The following is a 22,502-nucleotide window of genomic DNA, read 5'->3' on the forward strand; positions in this document are numbered from 1 at the left end:
GTGAGGTTCGAGCCTTGATTCCTCTTTCCTGTAAAACGTTGGCCGGCCGGGGGTCCGGGGCTGACGGCGACCGTCTCCCTGGGCCGAGGCCGGCGTGGCCGTTCGTACCGCTCGCTGTCGGCGTGCACGACCGTGCCGGGGCCAGTCGCCCAGCCCCGTGTCCGCGGCCTCGCCGTCCGGAGCTGGGCTTCTGCGAGTCCTTGTTCCCCTCAACCTGCCCCCGCCCGCTCTCTGTTGAGGTGGGTGCGTTACCCCGAGTTTCGACAGCAGTGCCATCAATTTCTTGTTTCGTCCCTCGGGCATTAACGCCACATCTGATTTCTGCGGCGATTAATCCGTAGAAAAGTGTAGTTTGCGTTATGGCACATCCAGATTTTTGTAAATTAGTAAATGCTTAAAGCTGGGACTTCTCCCTCCACTCAAAGTCGCAATGGATTCCATTCATTAGTTGATGACAGTGTCTGTACTTTTACAAGTACTTCATTAAACTGATGTTTTTGTTGTGTAGAAGTTTTTGCATTTGGGCAAATGGATTTTGCTTTCCTTGGCTACTGATTATTGGTTATTTGCTAAATACTTCTCACCTGGAAAGGCTAGAATTCAGAATCGTTGAAATAATATAGCAGGTCTAAATAATCACTGACCTCCAAAGGAAATGATCAACTTGCAATATAACTAGGACAATCTGGTTTTGGCATGAGCCGCAGAGGAAAGAATTGCCTTGCCAAAGGAATGCTAAAATAAAATCTGTATTTGGGAATTACAGTAACTGGTGCAGAGGGAAGGAGTGGTGTGATCATCAGTCTTGTAACAAATTTTGTGATAAGTTGGTCAAGGCGATGTAAAACTTTGTTTAAATAAATGGGATTATAGTGTGGATTTTTTTAAAAATAAAATTCAGATTTGGTTATATGCATAAGAGTGCAGATATACCTGTATACTTTTAAAATTCGAGGCAGAATCTTTGATTATGGTATTTGGGGGTAGGGGCTTCTTTTGTGAATCTGTACACCTATCCTCACTTGCTTTTCTTTCCATTCTGCCCCCACCCCCACCATATCTGAAATCGTGCTGTAGTCCTCATACCAACTAGGGGCTAGTTACAGATTTCTTTTTGTGAGGCCACTGCTGGGATTGTCTTTTTGTTCAGTGCTCCCAATTCATCACCTCACTCTCTCAGAACCTGATGCAGATTTTTTTCCCCCCCATTTATAAACTTTAAAATTTTGCTGCGAGAATCATTTTATTCATTTGAGATGTGTTGATCAGATTTATTTTCAGAGACATGCATGACATACAACCCTGAGATTTTTTTCCTGCGGTCAAGATAGAATTTACACATTAACAGTGCAAAAACAAATGGACTCAAATAAAGAAATGTAAACAAACTGCCATACAGAGAGAGAGATAAAAATAAAGTGCAAAATTAAAAGTCCCTGATTGAGTTTGTTGTTGAGAAGTCTGAAGGTGGAGGAGAGCAGCTGTTCCTGAACCTGGTTGTGCAAGTTTTGAGGCACTTTTAGCTTTTTCCTGATGGTAGCAGCAAGAACTGCTGCTCTCAGATAGCAGCGGTTCCCTATAGATGTTCTCACTGGTGGGGAGGGTTTTACCTGTGATGTCCTGGGCTGTGTCTACTACCTTTTGGAGGGCTTTGCACTTTTGTGCCCCTACAGCAGACAGTGATGCAGCCAGTCAGCACACTTTTCACCATATGTAGAAGCTTGCCAGAGTTTTCGATGTCATGCTAAACCTCTGCAAACTCCCGAGGAAGTTGAGGTGCTGATGTGTTTTGTGTGCGATGCCATTTGTGTGTTGGGTTTAGGAAAGATTGTCTGAGATAGTGACTCCCAAGAACTTAAATTTGCTCACCCTCTCCATCTCTGTTTCCACCAACCTCCCTCCGCCGGCCCCCCCCCCAAACCACCCTACTACCTCCAAGATCACTGGATCATAGACCTCTGCTATTCCCTTGCTGAAGTAAAAAATCAGCTCCTTGGTTTTCGTGACATTCAGTGTGAGGTGGCTGTTGATGCACCATTCAGCCAAGTTTTAAATCTCCCTTCTGTATGGTGGCTAATTGCCCATTTTTATGATATCAGAGAATTTGTAGATGTTGTCGTACTGAGCCACATAGTCATAGGTGTATAGCGAGTAGAGAAGTGGGGTAAGAATGGCCCATGCTGGTGCTGATGGATATAGTGGAGAAGATGTTCTTGTCAATTCTCGCTGATTGCGGTCACTGACAGCCAGCCCTTAATGGCTGTCAATTGTCCATCTTACGCCTTCATGAACTATTGCTGTCTGCCCAGTTAAATAGTGACATAGGAGGGTTATAAAATTGATCAATTTGTGATGAAATCAATGTCACTGATGGTTGAGAAAACCCATTCTGAGAAAAATCTTTTGTAATAATTTTTAAGCTTAAATGGTCAGTAACAATTGTCTTGGTGTGAAATTTGACTCCAAGCAGTGGATTTTTGCCTTGATTGTCATTGTCTTTAGGATTCTTGATGTTCTATGTCATCAAGTTGTACTTGACGACAAAGGGGTGTATCACTTCTGAAATTCAGTTCTTTAATTCCACTTTAGACCATAACTTTAAAGAGCTCTGGAGCACACTGGTTCAGGGAAAACCCAAAATGGGAATTGGTGAGTGGGTTGCGGGGACATGGTAATGAGAACTTCTGTTCTCTTGATACTTAAGATGGATCTGTTTTAGGTTTGTCTTCCTTTTTATGGAAGGTAATTTTCACATTGGAAGGTGCCAATGTAGTTCAATGGCACAGCTTGACTATGATTGTCTCGTCCTGTATGTTGCAGTTAACTGAATATGTAAGGTGTATTAACTTTCATTAAATTAAAAAGCAGGATTGAAAGAAAGCTTGGTAGTATTGAGTAATTTTTTTCTTAATTGATTATTTATCTGCTTAACTGTACTAAATGAAATTTATTTTTTTGACTAAAACTAATTTGAGATCCAAAAATGATAATTTTGTTTCAAATCAAAATGGAAATGATCATTAATGATCATCACTCTCAAGTTATTTGAAAAATGCATGCTTTGTTTCTAAGTTGGAAATGTACCAGAAGATCAGAAGTAATGGAGAATATTTCTGTTTTTTCTCCTTTCTAAAAACAAAACATTTTTAACCAAATATAAACAATAATTCTACAGGAGAGGTGTAATAATTAAGTTCAGCAAATTAAAGCACATCTATGAACAATTTTTGATGTATTTCCTTCAGGCATGTGCTATTGTGATTATAAAATATTTGACGTAACCTAGATTTGTCCCAAGAACTTAAATTTGCTCACCCTCTCCATTTCTGTTTCCACCAATCTCCCTCCGCCGCCCCCCCCCCCCCCCCCCCCCAACCACCTCCATGATCACTGGATCATAGACCTCTGCTATTCCCTTGCTGAAGTAAAAAATCAGCTGTTACCGCATGGTAACAGGCCCTTCCAGCTATTGCTGCTCTTTGTAAGATAAACTATGATCATATTGGAAAAGTTTTTTTTACAATTTGTAATTGTTTCTCTTTTTAAAATTTGTGAGATTACAGAAATTGAAATTGCACCCAAAACTCCACACTCGATGATTTAATTGCTCAACATAGAACAGTAGGTAAGTTTTGGATGAATGGGAGAAACATGAAGGTTCACAGATGCTGTGATTGTAGGAAAAACGCACTGAAATATTGTAGGAACTCAACCAGTCTTTTCAGCATCTGTAGGATACAAAGATGTGTTGCCAACATTTGGTGCCTGAGCCCTTCTTCAAAGAATAAACAGAATAAGCCAGAAGCAGGGAATCTCAGAAAATCTCAGAATTCAGACAACGCTGGCTGGGGGAGAAATCCAGACCAACAAAAGATGTTAATTGGAACAAAGTAAGAATTTATCATGCAAATGGAGTGGAGAGACAGAGGTAGGGCAAGGAAGAAGTGAGGGGGAGTGGGAGGTTAACGAAAGCCAGATGAATTGATATTAATGCCATCTGTTTGGAGGGTACCCAGTTGGAAGATGAGGTGTGATGTTAGACAATGAATGTAGATTCAGGAGAACAGTAACATTTGTTAATCATTTTCTTGGCCCAAATATTTTTAAACAATATTTGTAAGATCTAATAATTAAGAATTATTTTGTTTTTGATCATTGATAAGCCAGATTACATAAATTGTGGTACAAAAGCGTGTCTTTTTCTAGATCTAAGCCTTTTCCTGCAAGTCCCATTAATTGTTGGGTTGACGTTATTGATTTTTTAATGGAGTCTCAGAATGAATTTGCATTGTTGGATTAGTGAATTTTCTCCATGTTTATTGCTATTCTATTCTTCCAGTAGTTTTACTTAAAGAAGGTAGTTTAGTTCATTTATATAGCACATTTAAAACAGCTTGTGTTGACCAAAGTGCTGTATAGATCATAAATTACATCTTAACTTTAGCAGCTATTTAAAGATGTAGTTGGAAGTCTGGAGCCCACTTTCTTTTCCTAGAAAAATAAACACTTCTATTAAATTATGTTGTATTAGACACTAAGGCAGTACAGTCTTGATCATCCGATGATCAGATCAGGAGATGTTGAAATTATTTTGGAATTTTTATTTTAATGCTGCTTTATAATTGAAGTCACATATTTGATGCAAGCTAACAAGGTTTTTCCTCTTGCTTCATATGTAGGTCATTAAGTGGAATATATTGTAGTGTTGAGAAGACCTATGAGCAAAATTGGAATGATCTTGCCTGAGCTGTTAGCCATGCTGGATGGTAGGGTTCTTCATACTGTCTTGGTTAAGATGTTTTTTCTCTTTTTGACAACTTCACTAGCTGAAGAAGATGGACATCAGAGGTGCTGTGGATGCTGCAGTTCCAACCAACATTATAGCTGCAAAAGCTGCTGAGGTTCGAGCAAATAAGGTCAACTGGCAGTCGTACCTACAGTGAGTACACATATCTACTTATTATGGATCCTGGTGTTGTTCTCCAGTGATCACAATATGCTGTTATATTGTTCTCCATCTTTCTCTGCCATCTTTTAAAAGTCTTCTAATTTTGACAGATTTTTGAGAAGGGCAATTTAATGGCATTAAGGGAACTTGCTTTGATCTCCTTCCCCTGAGACTGAATATTCTTGGCAAATTTTGACATAAATGCCTCAGTTATTAAGAGAGAACAAATGCTAGTTGTGTTAGAGCTAATTGGAAGAGAGTAGAAAACACTGGTATATTTGGAGGTTGAAATCTGGAATGTATTGCCTGAGGGGGTGGTGGAAGAGGCATTAGTTAAGTATTTGAAGTACCATGGCATTGAAGGCTACAAGCCAAGAGAAAAATTGAATTATTGTTGATAGTTGATGACTGTCATAGATGTAAAGGAATGACATTTCTGCTTCCATGGTGTTTGGCTTTTTCTAATCAAGATCAATAATTGTCTTCAAATATGATTTGTGCGCGATGATTTATGTCATATGGAAGTTGGTGGCTAGGTGTTTTTCTTAGAGACTCTTATGTTTCTTTTCTAAGAACATCTTATGTTCACTTTCTCTTAGGTGAATAAAAGTACCACAGGAAATATAATATTGAAGGCACAGCTGTTTCTTTATCTCAGCTTTTTATTATTGGGTATTTCAAGTTTGATTTTATATTTGTATTTGTTCAAAATATTTATATTCCTTCTGAAGTGCCAGTTGATGCAGTAGACAAAGATGATGGGGTCAAACAATAATCATGGCTTTTATTAGCAGAAACTCATGGTACAATAATGAAAGACAATAGGTGCATATACAGTGTGTCCTTAACAGTAGAAATAATGCACAGCCAATGTTAGTACAGCAAGGCTCGCCAGAGGGGAGACAGGCAGCTTGGCAGACATTCACCATATCTTCCAAATTAGTCTTTTTTCAGCAAGGTATTTTGCATTTCGTTTTACTTCTGACACAAAACTCATTTTAATAAGGCCTCCATATGCTAAAAGGTAAAGCCTGCTATTCTTTGTTTAATAATAGGATAAATATTTTAAGAATTACCCAAAACTTGTTTGCTTTTATGCTTGCTGCCATGCACTGTTTGTTTGTCTCATTTGCAAACGGACTCTTCCCATATCTGGCACGATCGAGTTCAAAAATAATTTATCTGAATACCAGCTGCTAAAGCAGAAAGTAGCTTGATCATTAATAAAGAGGATAAAGTCAAAAATTATTTCTTCACTTAGTTTATCACCAAGTTGATCTCCATTTTCTTGTTCAATGAGAAAGCAACTTGACCTCCCTGAGTGCAATTTAATGTTACCATTTGCATTCCTTGTTCACTTTCTGTACCTGGCTCCTCAAGCTATAATTCTTCAAATCTCTTTCTCTTGCTGTTTCTTCAACTGATTTATCTACTCTACCAATAAGTTATCAGTAACCCAAGATCATAAAATGTAAAAATTGATAAAATCTTGATCTCAAAATTATTTAAAAAAAATTAAACCCAAGTAGTTCAAAAAAGTTTGCAGAGAATAAGACTGAGGCCTCTGAAGGCTAGGCAAGAAATGGTATGGAGAGGGAGGAGAATGCAAGAATTGTTAAAATTTTAAGTATGTGTAAATGGAGATAATTACTTGGAGGCTATGGAAAGAATTAAAAATTTGGAAGTCTGAGATGCATTGTAACTGGAGGAAGCTGGTGGTGTTGGGCCCTCTGAACAATGCAGGACAATTCATGCAGAGTGACATTTTCAACAACTTGGAGCTAATGGAAAGAGGATCTGAATATCATTTTGCCTGTTACCAAAAAATCTGGTTATTTTGCAGGTTGCTAACTTAATTCATCATTAACATCATGCATGAAATGTAGATTTGGCCTTTAGCGAACATAACATTAGAACTTGTGTGGTTTTCTTTTTGAAGCTCATCTCCAAGAAACTATTTGAACTCCATCTATGCTGTCTTTGGTTTTATTCCATTTTTGAAAAGTACGGTTTGAATAAATACAATGTAGCCTCACGCTACTCGAAAGAAGGCACATACACGTAGTGTAGTCAGGTTAAGATCTGAGTTTTATTAGGGCTCAGGCCCAACTTTTATACTTGCACTGTTCCTGCCGTGGCCTCTCTTGGCTGATGTCGCAACACCTATAACAAAAGTGGACGGATGGAGTCGAAAACCTGTTGTCTCCAAGGCCCTGGGACAATTGGTCTGACCTGACCGGTGACCATGTCACACAGGAGAATGGTGTGCCAACTGGGATATCCTGGAGCTGCAGTCCCGATGTGACAATCCTGTATTGGGGCATCTCCTCATCTTTGTGCTGTGTCTCTGCCAGTGTCACGAAGTCCACTCTCCTTGATGGAGCGTGGATACTTTGCTTGGATTGTGCCTTACATCTGTGGTGTACTCTGTTGCTGGCAGGCTGACCAGAGGTCCGAGATCTTAACCAAGGCAAAAATCAGGGGCTTGTAATCCGTGAAAGCCATGATGGACCTGTCCTCTAGGAAGTACCTGAAGTGGCGGATGGCTAAGTATGGTGCCAGTACCTCTCTGTCGAAAGCACTGTACTTTAGTCCTGGAGGAAGCTGATATTTGCTGATATTGGCTGCCAACTTCCTTTGATCAGGTGCTCCAGAACCCTGCCAATTGCCGTTCCTGAGACATCCACTGTCAAGGCCATTGCAGCTTCTGACCTGGGATGTGCCAGGAGAGCGACGTCTGTCAGGGCTTCCTTGGTCTTCACGAAGGCTTCTGCTGACTCCTCGTTCCAGGTGATGTTTATCGCTTTGTCTGCCATCTGGGTGAGCAAAGGCTGCATGATCTGAGCAGCTGAGAAGATGAATCTTTGATAGAAATTGATCATCCCCACAAACTCCTGTAGTCCCTTGGAAGTGTTGGGTCTGGGGAATTTTCAGATGGCCTCCACTTTGCTGGGTAGCAATGTGGCTCCTTCCCTGGTTGTCCTGTGGCCCAGGAAGTTGATGGCTTCCAAATATGAACTGACATTTGGCTGGGTTGATCGTCAGGCTGAACTCGCTCAGTCGGGTGTAGAGGTTGTGGAGTGCGCCATATGCTCCTTTTGATTTCTGCTCACCACCAGGATGTCGTCCAATACACGAAGGTGCCGTCTAGGTCTAGGCCCACTGCATCCATGAGTTGCTGGAATGTCTGTGCGGCATTCGTTAGCCCAAACGGAATTTGGGGGAATTCAAAGATACCGAATAGGGTGATGATGACGGTCTTGGGGGTTATCATCTGGGTGAACCGGAATCTGATGATATTCCAGCACAAGATCCACTTTGGAAAAGATCCTTGTCCAGTGCAGGTTAGCCGTTAAGTTCTGAATGTGCGGCACGGGGTACCGATCTGGTGTTGTGGCCTCGTTGAACCGACGGTAGTCGTCGCATGATCTCCAGCCCCTATTCCTCCTTCATCAGCTAGAGCTTCTCCGGTGGAAGACGTCTTGCACTTGAGTGAAGCGGTGAGCCCTGGGTCACTATGATGAATTTGGGGGGGGGGGGTGGTGGTGGGTGAGCACTGCAGGAAACTTCTGCCAGACCCTGGCGTACCTGTTGTCCAATCTCTGTACAGAGTCCAGGTGGAGTGCTGGGAGCCTGGCGTCTTTGAGGGGGAAGGTTTGAAAAGTCTTGACATGAACCAATCTCCTTCCCTTGAGGTCCACTAGCAGGCTGTGGACATGTAGGAAATCTGCCCTGAGGAGTGACTGTTCTACTGCGGCCAACGTGAACACCCACAAGAAGAAGCTGCCTCCCAACTTCATTTGGGGCTTGCTGGTACCGTAGGCCCAAATTGTGCTGTAGTTGGCAACCCTCAGCATGGGACCTGACTGCCTGTTCCTGGTGTCCAGTCCTGACGGGGACAGGACTCTGACCTCTGCCCATGAGGAAGCTTTATCTGGACTGGTGGTGCTAAGCACACAGGAGACTGTCTTGCTGGCCAGCCGTTGTAGCCATCTCTGGTGGTAGAAACACCACTGGTCATTTGGATCACCACCTCTGGGGAACTGCAGTTCTCTCGGTGGCAATGCATGAGTCTGGCTGCAGGGTTTAGTGACGAGCCTCATGGATGCAGACCACTCTCTCTTTTGTGTCCACAGAATGTCAGCTCATGCTGTGACGTTCTGGGGAATGCTGAAATCTGCATCAGCCAGAAGCAGTTGAATGTCCTTGGGCAGTTGCTCCAGGTATGTCTGCTCAAACATATTTGCCCAGGAGGGCTAGCATCTCTTTCATGAGGGCTGACGGGGACCTGTCCCCAGCCCATCCAAGTGGAGCAGACATGTCACTCTTATGTCATGAGAGCCCGAAGGTCTTGATCAGCAAGTCCTTGAAGACAAGTGTACGCACCTTATGATGGGGGCTCCTGGATGAAGTTGGCCACCTGGCTTGCTGTGTCCTGGTCCAGGATGCTCACCTCGTCATACCAGGTGGATTCTGCTGTGATCTGTCGGATCTGGAACTGTGCCTCAGCCTGGTCAAACCTCATGTGTGGTTGATTTGTCCAGAATGTCGGCAGCTCGAGAGTGACCGTGTTGACTGTTGCCTATTAGCTGGGTTTAGATGCCGTGTAAACTGTCAGGGTCAGCAATTGTAGCCTTGTGCTACTCGAAAGAAGTGTAGTCAGATTAAGTTCTGAGTTTAAACTTTCACTGTTCCCGCCATGGCCCCCCCTTGGCTTACATCACAACATGCATTACAAAAGCAGGTTTCCTGCGTGCATGTACTTTCTTGCATAAGAATGCCCTTCTTCCCATGTGCTGACCCTGTGTGTCGGCTGTGCAGCAAGACCAGCGCCATTTTGGGGTCACTGGCCTTTAAGCTGCCCTTGCCTTTCACCCAGTGGTTCGCTTGTTGGGGCCAATGCAGCTATGTGGGCTGCTGGCCTTTGGTTACTCTCGCCGCCTGTAGTGGTGGCTGGATTGCTGCCATGGCAGGCCGCCACAACAATATCAATATCTAATATTACACTTTTCTAATTAAAAAAAAAGCTGCAGTGGCTGAAAATCTGAAACAAAACCGGAAAAACATTTGGAACATTCATTTCGGCACCATCTTTGACCTTTGACCAAATGTCCTCGATCTGAAATGATAGATGTCTTTTCTGAAATGCTGCCTGATGCTTCTGGCATTTTCATTTTTTAATGATTTCCTATTTTTATGTTTGATCCTTTCTGTTGAACTATTTTATAATTGATGGTGATAAATTCTTTGTTGTACCATGATCTACCTGAGCATGAATTTTTGTGCTTTGCTTTTGAATGGATTGTCAGTGTTTCAACTCCTGACGATGAATCTTTCCTCACTGGGATCTCAGCATAATAATTGGAAGAGCCAAGGTGGAATCTGGTATTATTAGCACGATGATGCGTTGAAGCAAATCAGTGTGTGCAAGGATGATTCAAATTATACACAATAATAAGTATGGAGGGGGTGGTATGGACAATTTTGCAGATTGAGAAAAGGTAATTACTAGTAGTATTTCAAGTTCCTGAAGGATTTTGTATCTTAGCAACCGTGAGGATTAAAAAAATTTTAGACCTGTAAATTGTTTTATTCTTGTTGCTGTTGGTTTAGATTAATTAGTAATACACAAACCTTTTTTGGACTGATGTTCAGCTGAACTTTGAATGTTTTAACTGTTGCATAAAATTTGATGCCTGTGAAACTTGTGAAGCTTAGTTGACATTGATCATAACCCACTTTGTAGTTTAAAATCATTTACAGGTAGCTGCCTAAAGCAACAATTATATGAAATTGAAATGATCTGGTCACTTAACGGTATTTGTCAGAAAAGCATAAAATGGATATCATGTTGGGAAATTGTCTAATGCTGAAGAGAAATGCACTGAAATAAAAATACATCAAAATGTAAGACAAAAATGAAATGTGTGGATGATGAATGGCAGTGCAACATGTTGCTTGAGTGCAATTACTTTCCTTTATTTATTTGGTATCCTTTCAATTCTTGCTTCGAGTTTTGGGGCATAGCATTCCTTGGAGTAGTTGGTGGAATGTATATGCTGTCCATTGGAAACAAAGCAACTACAAAAGGTGAGAAATTTGAAGGATTGAAACAAAGTACAACAGCCCATCAGTACTTATCCTTGTAAACATTGAAAAATTGGATTTCACAGTATAGTACATGCCCAAGTTTGGAACTACTGATGTATTTGAAAAGCTCTGTTGTCAACTCATGGAATGGAATTTGCCTTGTGCATTCAGTACCAGCTCAGAATTTCTGTAGAATGACTACTTGCTAATTTTAATAGGGATTGTTGAGCAAAGATTTGGAAGTAGAGAAGGAAGTTAATTGAAAAGCAAAAATGTACAGCTGAAGGAAATCTAATAAAAAAAAAAAATCGGGATTCTCAGCTGCTTGGTCAGCATTTGTTAAGGCCAATATATATAGTTAACATTTAGGATCAGCGAGACGGAAATTTTTTTGAAGTGATTTTGCTTTCGTTTAACATTTTAATTAGTTGTAACTTTCAACTTTATTAATGGTAATACTTTTACAGTACACAATCCTTTATCCGGACATCTAAAATCCGGAAAGCTCCAAAATCTGGCAAGTGGGGAGAGAGACCGGCAGCGCGAGTCAGGTGGGCCAGGCAGAGAGACCGGCAGCACGAGTCGAGAGGGGGAAGACCGGCAGCGCGAGCTGGTGAGGGGGTGAGACTGGCAGCGTGAGCCGGGCCGACGGTGGGGGGAGAGACCGGCAGCACGAGTCGGGCCGGCGGGGGGTGGGGGGAGACTGGCAGCGCAAGTCGGGCCGGTGGTGGTTGGGGTAGACCGGCAGCGTGACTCGGGGAGAGTGGGGGGGAGGAGACGACAGTGCAATCTGGCTTTCTGAAATCTGGAAAAATTCGAAATTCTGGACACACTGTCCCCCAAGGATTCCAGATAAAGGATTGTGTACCTATATTAGCTTTTAAATATGTAGCTATTATTGTAACTAATATATTTAATTACTAGCCCTTTCATTGCTATTTTTGGAGTGAGTGGGCCAATGGATTTAATATTGACTTTTACACAATCCCTTCCCTCATTGCTAGAAGGGCCATTTTGCTAAGATGGAAAGATGCTGTCCCTCCCACTCGTACTCAATGGTTGTTGGATGTGATGCATGTCTGTCTCTAGAAAAAAATTAGGTTCTTCTACTGCAATGGATTTTAACTTGCCTTTTCCTTGGGGTTTTTTTCTTAATTACTTTCAAAATTTGTAGTTTAATTATCTTTTTTTCCCGACCCCATAGTTATTTTTATTAGTGATGGACTCCTTAACTTGGCCAGCAACCTTTATAAGGTGGGGTTTGATTCTTAGTTTAGGAAATTTTTTTCTCTTTTTCTTTTTTCCATGAAATAACATGGGTTCATATGTACGTTGTTCATTGATATTTGATGCTTGTAACTTGATATTAATTTATTATTATTGCCATATGTTCCTATGTATTTTGCATATGTTAAAACCAATAAAAAATTGAAAAAGAAAGATATTTAAAGCTATTAAAATCAATGTCAACTATTTTTGACTGAAATTGACCTCCCCATTTGTCAATTATCAAAAGAGGTCAGGCATTCTAGAGGTAGTCTCTTCATTATTAACATCCATTGTCTTTATCAGATGTTGTTTCTGGCTTGTCAAGGGTCAGTGAGTTCAGCTGAGTTCAGTATGTGGAAGAGCCAAGCTAGCACAATCTGGTCCAATAAGTTCCAATTCTCTCTCAACTGGTTAAAACTTGAACTTGGTTTGCATTTCAACCACACACAGATATTATCTGCATAAGCATTCAAAAGTGGGTTACATACTGCCTCCTTAATGCCCTTGTTACGTAAAAGAAAAATATGATGCATTTCTGCTTTGTAACTTACAAATTGGCCCTCAGTGTAGGTTGTGAACTGTGCATATATTCTTCTAATTTTGTTCCTTCAAACTGCAAAATGTCTTGTGTAACTTGGAAGGGTTTTATTAATCAAGTTTAGATAGGAAATGTTCTTCTCCATCATACAATATAGCAGCACTGACAATCTTGCAAAGCATAAATTTAAAACAAAGCACCGGTTTTAGTAGTTTGTTAGGACAGAACACCTCCTTGACCACTTGATGTTTTGTGTGCATGACAGATGATTCCCTGGTGGTGGAAAACCTTTGTGATGGCAGAAACATTTAAAAAAAATTGAATCAATGTTTACACTAGGCCGTCAAGCCCATGAGCTTAGCCAGAATAGTAATTAACACAACAATTAAAAAAATTTCAAAAATATGGCTGTTAAATTTGAAAATTAAAAACCCTCAAGTACCTAATTTTAAAATCTAAATCAACAAATATTGTTTGTCGTAGTTTCTTTTCTAGTATTGAATGGAAAGGAAAGTGGTCTATCTCGAACCAAGCTTGTTTTTTGGGAATTTCTCATTAGTCTACTACAATAGATAGTTTTTACCAATATGGTTCAAGATCTATCATGAAGCATTTTGACTGTATGATTTCTAGGTTTTCACAATAATGCTAAATTTGTTAATTTATGCAGAGAAATGTCAGTTTTTATTGAAATGAAAATTTTATATTTTCTTCCTTGCCCTCTCCCCACCTGACCACAAAATGTAAATTTTTACATCAACCTGTGTTGGTCTTTATCATTTGCTTTCTCAGTCAATCTAAATGATCAATCACATTTGAAAAGTTTTGAGTTCTATTTATCCTTTCATTATCGTCATTTATATTTCAAATGTATCTAATTATTATGATCTTCTTAGGGGCCAGATGATTTCCAGTGAAGATTGTGAGTTTATTAAAAAGTTTGAAGCTGCCCGTTCAGAAGATAAACAGCAAATATTGGATAATGAGGGCCACCAGGTAAAATCTGGAATGTGTGCATTTATTTTCTGTTCATCATTGTAATTCAAAACAGCAAGGTGGGAAAAGTACCTGTTGATAGATAGGATATCTTTTTATTTTCAATTCTGTATTGAAATAAAAATGAAAAAAGATGTACATCTTTTCAGGCATGTTAGTGACTAGCCACCGCTGTTGGTTCCAAGTTGATTGCCTTCAATAAAGTATGTTTTATTGGCAGTTTTTGCCTGTATTATTTTGATTCCGTTGTTTGCCTTGATAGGTGTCATTAAAAAGCTCACAGACCTTAAATCAGCAACGAGGATGGGATGTTGCTATTGAGAGACTAGAAGTAATCAAATATGAAGTTAATAATGGGTCTTTAATTAGAACAGTGATGATGGGAGGGATTTTGAATGAGTGGAAGTGTTCTTGGGGGCATGTGGTGTTGCCATATTGTAAGAGGAAGATGCAGATGGTTCTGTGGAAGGTAATGCCTGTAGAAATAGGGCAGATGGAATGCTGTGATTTTTGGATTGATTATGGTGGTATTGCTTAGTGTATGGACAGGCATATAAGAAAATTAACATGAAAATATTCTATGTGCTTGTCATGCTATAGGAAAGAAAATGAGCATTAGCTGCTAGAATGGCAATATAGTTTAAAAAATGCAAAAGAATTTTATTTAATGCAGTATTTTAATCTGCAAACTGGGAACATGTCCACAGATGTGGTAATACAAGTGCACAATCCTTTATCTGGACATCTAAAATCCGGAAAGCTCCAAAATCCGGCAAGTGGGGAGAGAGACCGGCAGCGCGAGTTGGGCGGGCGAGGGGGAGAGACCGGCAGCGTGAGGCGGGCGAGGGGGAGAGACTGGTCACGCGAGTCAAGAGAGTGAGGGGAGGTTGGGAGACAGGGAGCGTGACTGGAGGGGGATGGGGTGGATGCGGCAGCATTATTCGGGTGGGCTTAAATCTGGCTTTCCGAAATCTGGAAAAATCCGAAATTCGGAACACAGTGTCTCCCAAAGGTTCCGGATAAAGGATTGTGTACCTGTAGTTGTATGGTTATCTGAATACTGTGTGCTTTTGGCAGGAGACTAGTAGATCATATGGTGCAGAAAGGTGATGGGGAGTGGGGAGAGGGAAGGGTGCAGTTATGTGGTTACAAAAACAAGAAGACCTTGTCCTTTATATTAATGGAGTAACCTGACATCAGAATGCCTATGAAAGATAGCCAGGTTCTCTTAAGTGTCACAGGATAGGGCATATTGCATGGAGATTCAAGTTCTTGAATTAACTGTCATCCAAGTCAGTTAACCCCATTTATCTTTTACTCTTGGATATAGTGCATGGTAGAACTGGATTCAATTAAATTTCTAGACTATGCTGTATCATTCCTTCACAGATAAGATAAGAGTCAAAAGATGAAGCACAGGATGCTGAAATGAGATGATTTTAATTGCATATAGAATGGATATTAACATTGTAAAGCTTGGAGCTTTGGAAAGGCTTTCAATAGTAACAAAGCTTTTGTTTCCAAATGCAGAATGATCCAAGTATCCACGGATACTTTGCAAGTACGGCATATCAATGTGGAAATGGTTCATAGATTTCAAATATTCAATTGAAGACATCACATTAGACATAGAATGAAACAAGAAAGTCTGCAGATGCTGTGATTGTAGTAAATATGCAAAAGCATTGGAGAAATTCAGCAGGTTCTGTAGCGTCAAAAGGAGGCAAAGTTATATAGTGCCTTCCATAATGTTTGGGACAAAAGCACTCTCTATCCTTTCTTTGCATCTGAGCTCCACAGTTTTAAATTTATAATCAAACAATTCACGTGTAATTAAAGTGCACATTCCAGGTTTTATTTGAGGTTATTTATATACATTTTGGTTTGACCATGTAGAAATTTCAATACTTTTTATATTGTATATAGTCATCTAATTTCAGGGCATCATAATGTTTGGGACATTTAGCTTCACAGGTGGTTTTTTTGTTGGTGGAAGTAGAAGAGAACTAGGCTTGCTTCTAAACTTTTGATCACCTTTGGAGTCTGTAGTTGTCATTTTACAACTCGAGGACCAGAGTTGTGCCAATGAAAGTCAAAGGAGCCATTATGAGGCTGAAAAACAAGAATAAAATGATGAGACATCACCCAAACCTTAGGATTAACAAAATCAGCTGTTTTGAGCATCATTTAAGTAGTGTACTGGTTAGCTCAGTAATCTCGAAAGGACTGGTGAATACCTCCAGTATTGCTGATGTCAGAGGATTTCTTGTCATAATGAAGCAAAATCCCTAAACACAAGTCCACAGGTCAGAACCACTCTCCAAGAGGCAGGTGTGGATATGTCAGTGACTACTATCTGTAGAAGACTCATGAAAAGTAATAGAGGCTACACTGCAAGATGTAAACCACAAGTTAGCCACAGAAAGGGCCAGATTACAGTTTGCCAAAAAGTATTTAAAAGAGACTAGAATTCTGGAAAAAAGGTTTTGTGGATAGATGAAACCAACATTAACCTGTATTAGTGATGGCAAGAGGGAAGTGTGGAGGTGTAAAGGAACTGCCCAAAATCCAAAGCGTATCACCTTGGTATGGTTTGTATCTTGCAGAGTAGCCTTTGTATTTCTTTTCATGAGATCTTCTGTGGACCGTAGTCATTGACATATTCACACTTGCCTCCTGAATAGTGTTTCCGATCTGTCAGACAAACATTTGAGGATTTTTTTTCATTATCGTAAGAATTCATCTGTTGTGAGCAGTGGAGGTCTTCCTTGGAATACCAGTCCCATTGCAGTTACTGAGCTCACCAATACACTCTGTCTTAATAATGATCCAAATTGTTGACTTTGGTGATCAAAGTGTGGGTGATGTCTCATATTGTTTTATTCCTGTTTTCCAGCCTCATAATGGCTTATTTGACTTCATTGGCACAACTCTGGTCCTTATGTTGAAAAATGGCAAGAACTGACTCCAAAGGTGATCAAAAACTTTGAAGCAATCATAGCTCTCTTAAACCTGAACCAATGAAGCAATTAAATATATCTTGAGTTATCTTGACCAGCTGAGACGCCAAATATCCCAAACATTATGATGCCCTGAAATAAGGAGATTATGTATAAAATTAAATACTGTGATTTCTACATGATCAAACCAAAATATATACAAATAGCCGAATAAAATCTGGAGTGTGCACTTTAATTACATGTGAATTGTTTGATTACAAATTTAAAACTGTGGAGTACAGGGGCAAATAGAGGAAAAGCATGTCTTTGTCTCAAATATTATAGAGAGCACTGTATAACTAACATTTTTGGTCTGAACCCTTTGTCAAAGTAGGAGCAAAAAGCAGCCAGGTGCCTGAATAATAAGGTTGGGGAAGAAGAAAAAAGGGGTAGGCAGTGGAGCAAAGGCCAACAGCTGTGTCCCCTTCCTTCCCCAAATGCTACAAGAACAAAATTCCCCTTCTCCTTCCCTACCACCCCACCAGCCTCTGCATCCAACGTATCCACCCTTGTAATTTCCATTCCCTACAGTGTGATCCCACCATCATATACATCTTCCCATCTCTTCCTCTCTCTGCCTTCTGCAGGAACCACTCCCTCCATGACTCCGTCATCCACTCATTCCTTCCCTTTATCGCTCCCTTGGTACCACAGGATATGCTACATGTGCCCATTACCTTGTTCCTCACCACCACCATCTGGTGCCCCAAGCATCACTTCAAGTGAAGCAATTTGCAGGGGTCCTTACTGCATCTGATACTCTGTGGTGGCTTCCTCTACATCAGGGAGATTGCATGCAGGTTGGGAGATCGTTTCATTGAGCAACTTTGCTCTGTCCACTGTAATAGTGGAGATCTCCCAGTGGGAACCCATTTTAATTCTCCTCCCATTCCCTGACATGTTTATTCATGGTCTCATGCACTACCTAACTGAGACCACCTGTAAATTGGAGTAACACCACCTCATATTCTAACTGGACACCCTCCAAGTAGATGACTTCCAGTTTCCTTTAACCGCCCACCCCATCTCTCTTGCTCCCTATCCTAATGTCTTCTCTACTCCATCTCCTTATCCCCTATCTCTTTTTCCTAATCCATGTTTCATTTTGTTTTGCATTCACAGAGCTACCCTGATTAATTCTCAGCTTTTCTCTTCTGTCCTCCAATTATGTCTCCTATGGCCTCATGGCAGTTGCCCTAAGGACCTGCCACACCCTTTCTTCCCTCCTACCCCTATTTTTTTTTGTTTAGATGCCTGTCTGCTTTTTGCTGATACCTTGACAAAGGGCTCAGGTCTGAAAAGTTGGTTATATATCTTTGCAGTGCATGACCTACTGAATTTTTAACATTAGTAATAGAATTGATTATGTTGGCCTAATAATATCTGGAGTGTGATGAGAGTTTGAAGCTGTTTCTGAACTGAGAGCATGAGGGAAATTTCAGACCAAGTTAGAGACAACTTTGTGACTTCAAAAGTTCAGCAACAAAGAAGAAATATTTGGTTAGGGTCGAGCAGCAGAAGTCAGATGATGAGACTGAAATTAGAGGTGTTAAAATGAAGAGCTTTGAACTCTCAACTACAATTATTGTAAGTGAGTTCATAATAGCCAATATAAAAAAATTACAGTGTATAATATTTCCTGTTGAAGTTGAATGTTATTAACGATAAACTTAAGATGCTAATATTAAATGTTTCAGAAAACTTCTGGGTGGCTTCCTTGCTGGAAAATCTCCCTTGTTCCTTGTCTTTTTGCCCAAATTGAATATTTCATTTTTAGCAACACATTCAATGGGGAAGAAAATTGATGAAGAGTGACTGGCATAATGAGTAAAATCCCATCTGTTTTGTATAAAGTCGAATGATGCAAATATGCATATTTTGAATTTTATCTGTTACCTTGGTGTAATTAAATGTTAACGTTGATTCTACATGTTCATAGTCATTTTGAATTTCAAATTTTCATTTGTTATTCTTTGATATGAGACAAACTTATTCGATTTTGTTTCTTCAGTAGATTTCAATCTCCATATCCCAATATTGAGGGAAAAACAATCTGAGTAGAATTGAGTTGACAGATAACACTGCCTATTGAAGTCATGGGGACTAGTATTTTGGGTAGAATGCTGTCTTTTTTGTGTGTTGTGTATTTTCAAATATGCGTCTTCAATTTTACTTTTGAAACTATTTTGTACTTTATACTTTTAAAGTTCTGTTTAATTTTTAGTGTGCAAAAACCTTTTTGAATTTAATGACCCACATTTCCAAGGAGCAAACCGTGCAGTACATTCTGACACTAATTGATGACATGCTGCAGGTATGTATATAATTACAAATAGAAATGTGTAAATAGTGGGTATCTTAAGCCATGAATTAGTTTCTGAGGCACTCTTAAAGTCAAGAATTTGACTTTGTAATGTAAGTAATGAGAATTCATTTTGAATGTGAAAAAAAACATTTGGGGGTGGCTCGGCTAGTGTAGCGGTTAGTGCAATGCTATTACAGTGCCAGTGACCTGAGTTTGAATCCGGTGCTGTCTGTAAAGAGTTTGTATGTTCTTCCCATATCTGCGTGGGTTTCTTTCTGGTGCTCCAGTTTCCTCCCATCCTTCACAATCCTTCAATTGGGATATTTGGGTGGCACGGGCTTATCGGCCAGAAGAGCCTGTCACGTTGCTGTATGTCTAAACTTAAAATTAAAAAAAAATTAAAAACATTATAAAATCTAAAATTTTAAAAACATTAGTAAAATTGTTGAAACCAGTTTAGAAATAACTATAATTGATTTGATTTAAGATCTTTGCCTTTAACTCATGAGCATTGTTGGGTAGTTTATTCAGAATAAATGCCTGAACTCTTAAATTATATTTCCTAGCATATGAAAGAGACTCTGGAAAAGTATTCTTTCCTTCTGGCCTGAGCTTGCAGCATTCAATTATTGTTACCAAACCTGTTTTAAGAAATTAACATTTATTCAAATATTTCTAAAAATCTATTTTTACAACACCTGGTTCGTGCATGATTAGTGGGTGACTCCATCATATGGAGCATCAAAGCATTTTAACTGCCTACTTATCCATATCCCAGAAGATTATTTCTGAAATGATTCCTGGTCATTCACTATCATTATGTATTGATTTTCTTTAACTCAACTACTTTATATATTCATCTTTGATTTATTTTACCAGTGTAAGATGCTGCTATGTCTTGTTTTTGGTGGCTTTTTACTGTTCACTATTTGTATCTAGTGTATGATTAGCTCTTTCTTGCCTGTTTTCAAGGCTTGAAGAAATCATCTACTCATTGCTTTGTTTTCTCTAAATTAGGACTTTATATAATCAGTAACAATCACTTTAAAAAAAAAATCTTTTGATTTGAAAATGACCAATTTTAGCCTTTCAATACTATTTGCTATCAGTATGGAAAAGTGATTAAAACTAGAAGACGATAAAATTCATCACAATTTCTGCTCATCTTTATCATTTTCTAAATAACTGGCTAAACTCAATCTTTCTCCTGGCCCAAATATAATTTGAGATTAATGGTGTCAGAAAGCTCACATTAAATTATTTATTATATAGGGAAAGTAAAGACCTTGTCCAACATTGAAATGGAGGAATACTCTTGGACATTCTGTCCCTGTTTCTAGTTGCTTCCCATGCCCTTTATATGATGTACTTTGTACTTTCAGCTTTTGTCACTCTATTCCATTGAAGGTTGCTGCCTTGTCTGTTCTCTGAAGATAAATTTGAACTTGTCATCACACTCCTTACAAAGCGAGAACAGTCGTTTGTCATTTTAAATTCCTGTCCAGTAGATTTGTAAATACTGTGTCTACTCTAGGAGAGTTTATATACATTTCCCTCCTAACAATTTCATAAAGGTCTTCTGTTTAACATTTGTAATTTTACCTTCTACTCCTGCAGTCCAACATCAAAGGAGTCTGAATTGCTTTGCCCCAATGTTCAGTGTACATACCAGCATAAAACTCATCTTTTTTTTGATTTTAGAGGCATTAAAAAAACTGTCTACACCTGAAAGATAAACTTCTCTTGGAATCAGTGCAGCTAAAATTTACTTAGATTGATTTCTGGCATGAGGATTTTTTTTATTTTTTTTGCCCCATGAGAGAGTAAGATTGGCATCTACTCAGAATTTTATTGAGACATAAACAGCCTGTGAGGGCAGTGTAAATGCTTTGAGACTGTAGATGGAGACCTCCAATCAAAGCAATGGATAAATAGTTTGGTGTTTGTGACCAATGAAAAACCTTCTGATGCAGTGTTGCAAATGGTTGAAATTTCTTGAGTATATTCAGTGGTCAAATGGAAAGATCTTCAGGGAGCCAAATGAAAATTGAGGTAGAATGTGAACAAAGCACTGGATAGGTCACTGTCTTATTGAATGCACTCCAAGGACCAAATTCCCTATCTAAATTGCTACCAGGCGAATGGCATTGACTTCCTCAGCCAAAATTCTTCCATTAGCTTAATCTTGTTATTTTGTATTTTAATAACTTTGTTTTTGATTTTGATGGAGATAGTCACAGAATTCAGAAGAATCCTGAGGAAATATTTTTAATACTGGATCCTTGACATCACCTTCATTCTGACACAGTTAACTCTGCCCATTAGTGTTATCAAGGTCCTCCTCAATCTTTTGGAGCAAACGGAAATAATTAAGTTTGTATAAATTATGTAAATCTTTAGCTATTTTTATCCCCAAATACTTAATGCCTTCTTGTGGCCATTAAAATGAACTTCCCAGTTGATATTTTTCTATAAATCAATGAACCGGTGTGGACTCGAAAGCCCAACATGGCCTGTTTCCGCTCCGTAAATGGTTATATGGTTAAGAGTTTAATATATGAAAGTGGATACACACTTCTTCTTTCCGACTATCAGCAAATATTTCTCCACACTCATCCTCCCCATCCTCATTCTGGAATACCAAAGAGAGCACCTGACTCTACATGAGGACTTCCCTTTTGCAGCCTGGTGGGAACTACTCTTTCCCTCTTGCTTCTAATATATTTGATTTTTGGAATTCTCTTTAAATTTGTTGGCTCGGGGCACTTCTTGTCACCTTTTTGCCTTCCTAACTGTTTAGAATTTGTATATCCTACAACTTTGAAAGACTAGATAACAATTTCCTGTACTTGACACATGCTTCATTCTTTTTCCTTTTGTTAACCAAGGTTTGCTAATTGTACCATAATGGTACCTTACAGGGACATGCTGACTCTGAACTTGTATTTTTTCACTTTTAAACGTCTTTGTCTTTTCCTTCAACAGCTGATCCCAATCTCTTTTGCTGGTCCTGGTATTAAAGCCAACTCTACCCCAATTTAAGACCTTAAAACTAGGCCCAAAATTGCATGGTTACTTTAAAACTTACCTAATTGTGGTTACTGTTGGCAAGGTGTTCTCCATAGACACTTTCTCCCTAGAAGGGCTCTTGGCATATTTATTTTAAAATCACTTCCTGGATGCATTTAACAAATTCATTATTTTTTTAAATAGCCCCAGCCCATCTCTCCCATGTTAATTAAGTTGTCTAATAAGCTTGTCCTATTTGCCTCCATTTGACCCATAATCACTCTCAACTTTTCCAATCAATGTACTTATTTAATTGTCATTTATATATTGCTGTGATGAATCACATCC

General features: G+C 39.4%; 1 protein-coding gene across 6 annotated transcripts in view; it reads left to right on the forward strand.

Annotated features, from left to right (window-relative positions):
- atp6v1h (ATPase H+ transporting V1 subunit H) overlaps positions 1-22,502 on the forward strand; it is a 91,633-nt gene that overhangs the window by 85 nt on the left and 69,046 nt on the right. For 2 of the 6 annotated variants that reach the window (XM_069921494.1, XM_069921499.1), the window contains exons 2-4: positions 4,827-4,939; positions 13,742-13,841; positions 19,065-19,154. In XM_069921494.1, coding sequence (XP_069777595.1) covers positions 4,836-4,939; positions 13,742-13,841; positions 19,065-19,154 — 294 coding nt within the window. In that variant the 5' untranslated portion in view covers positions 4,827-4,835. Of the gene's footprint in view, positions 1-33; positions 240-3,556; positions 3,626-4,826; positions 4,940-13,741; positions 13,842-19,064; positions 19,155-22,502 lie in introns of those variants that run through there. The other 4 variants (XM_069921497.1, XM_069921498.1, XM_069921501.1 and 1 more) reach the window with 4 other exon arrangements.

Source organism: Narcine bancroftii, chromosome 2 (genome assembly GCF_036971445.1).
Source record: "Narcine bancroftii isolate sNarBan1 chromosome 2, sNarBan1.hap1, whole genome shotgun sequence".
Classification (NCBI taxonomy): domain Eukaryota; kingdom Metazoa; phylum Chordata; class Chondrichthyes; order Torpediniformes; family Narcinidae; genus Narcine; species Narcine bancroftii.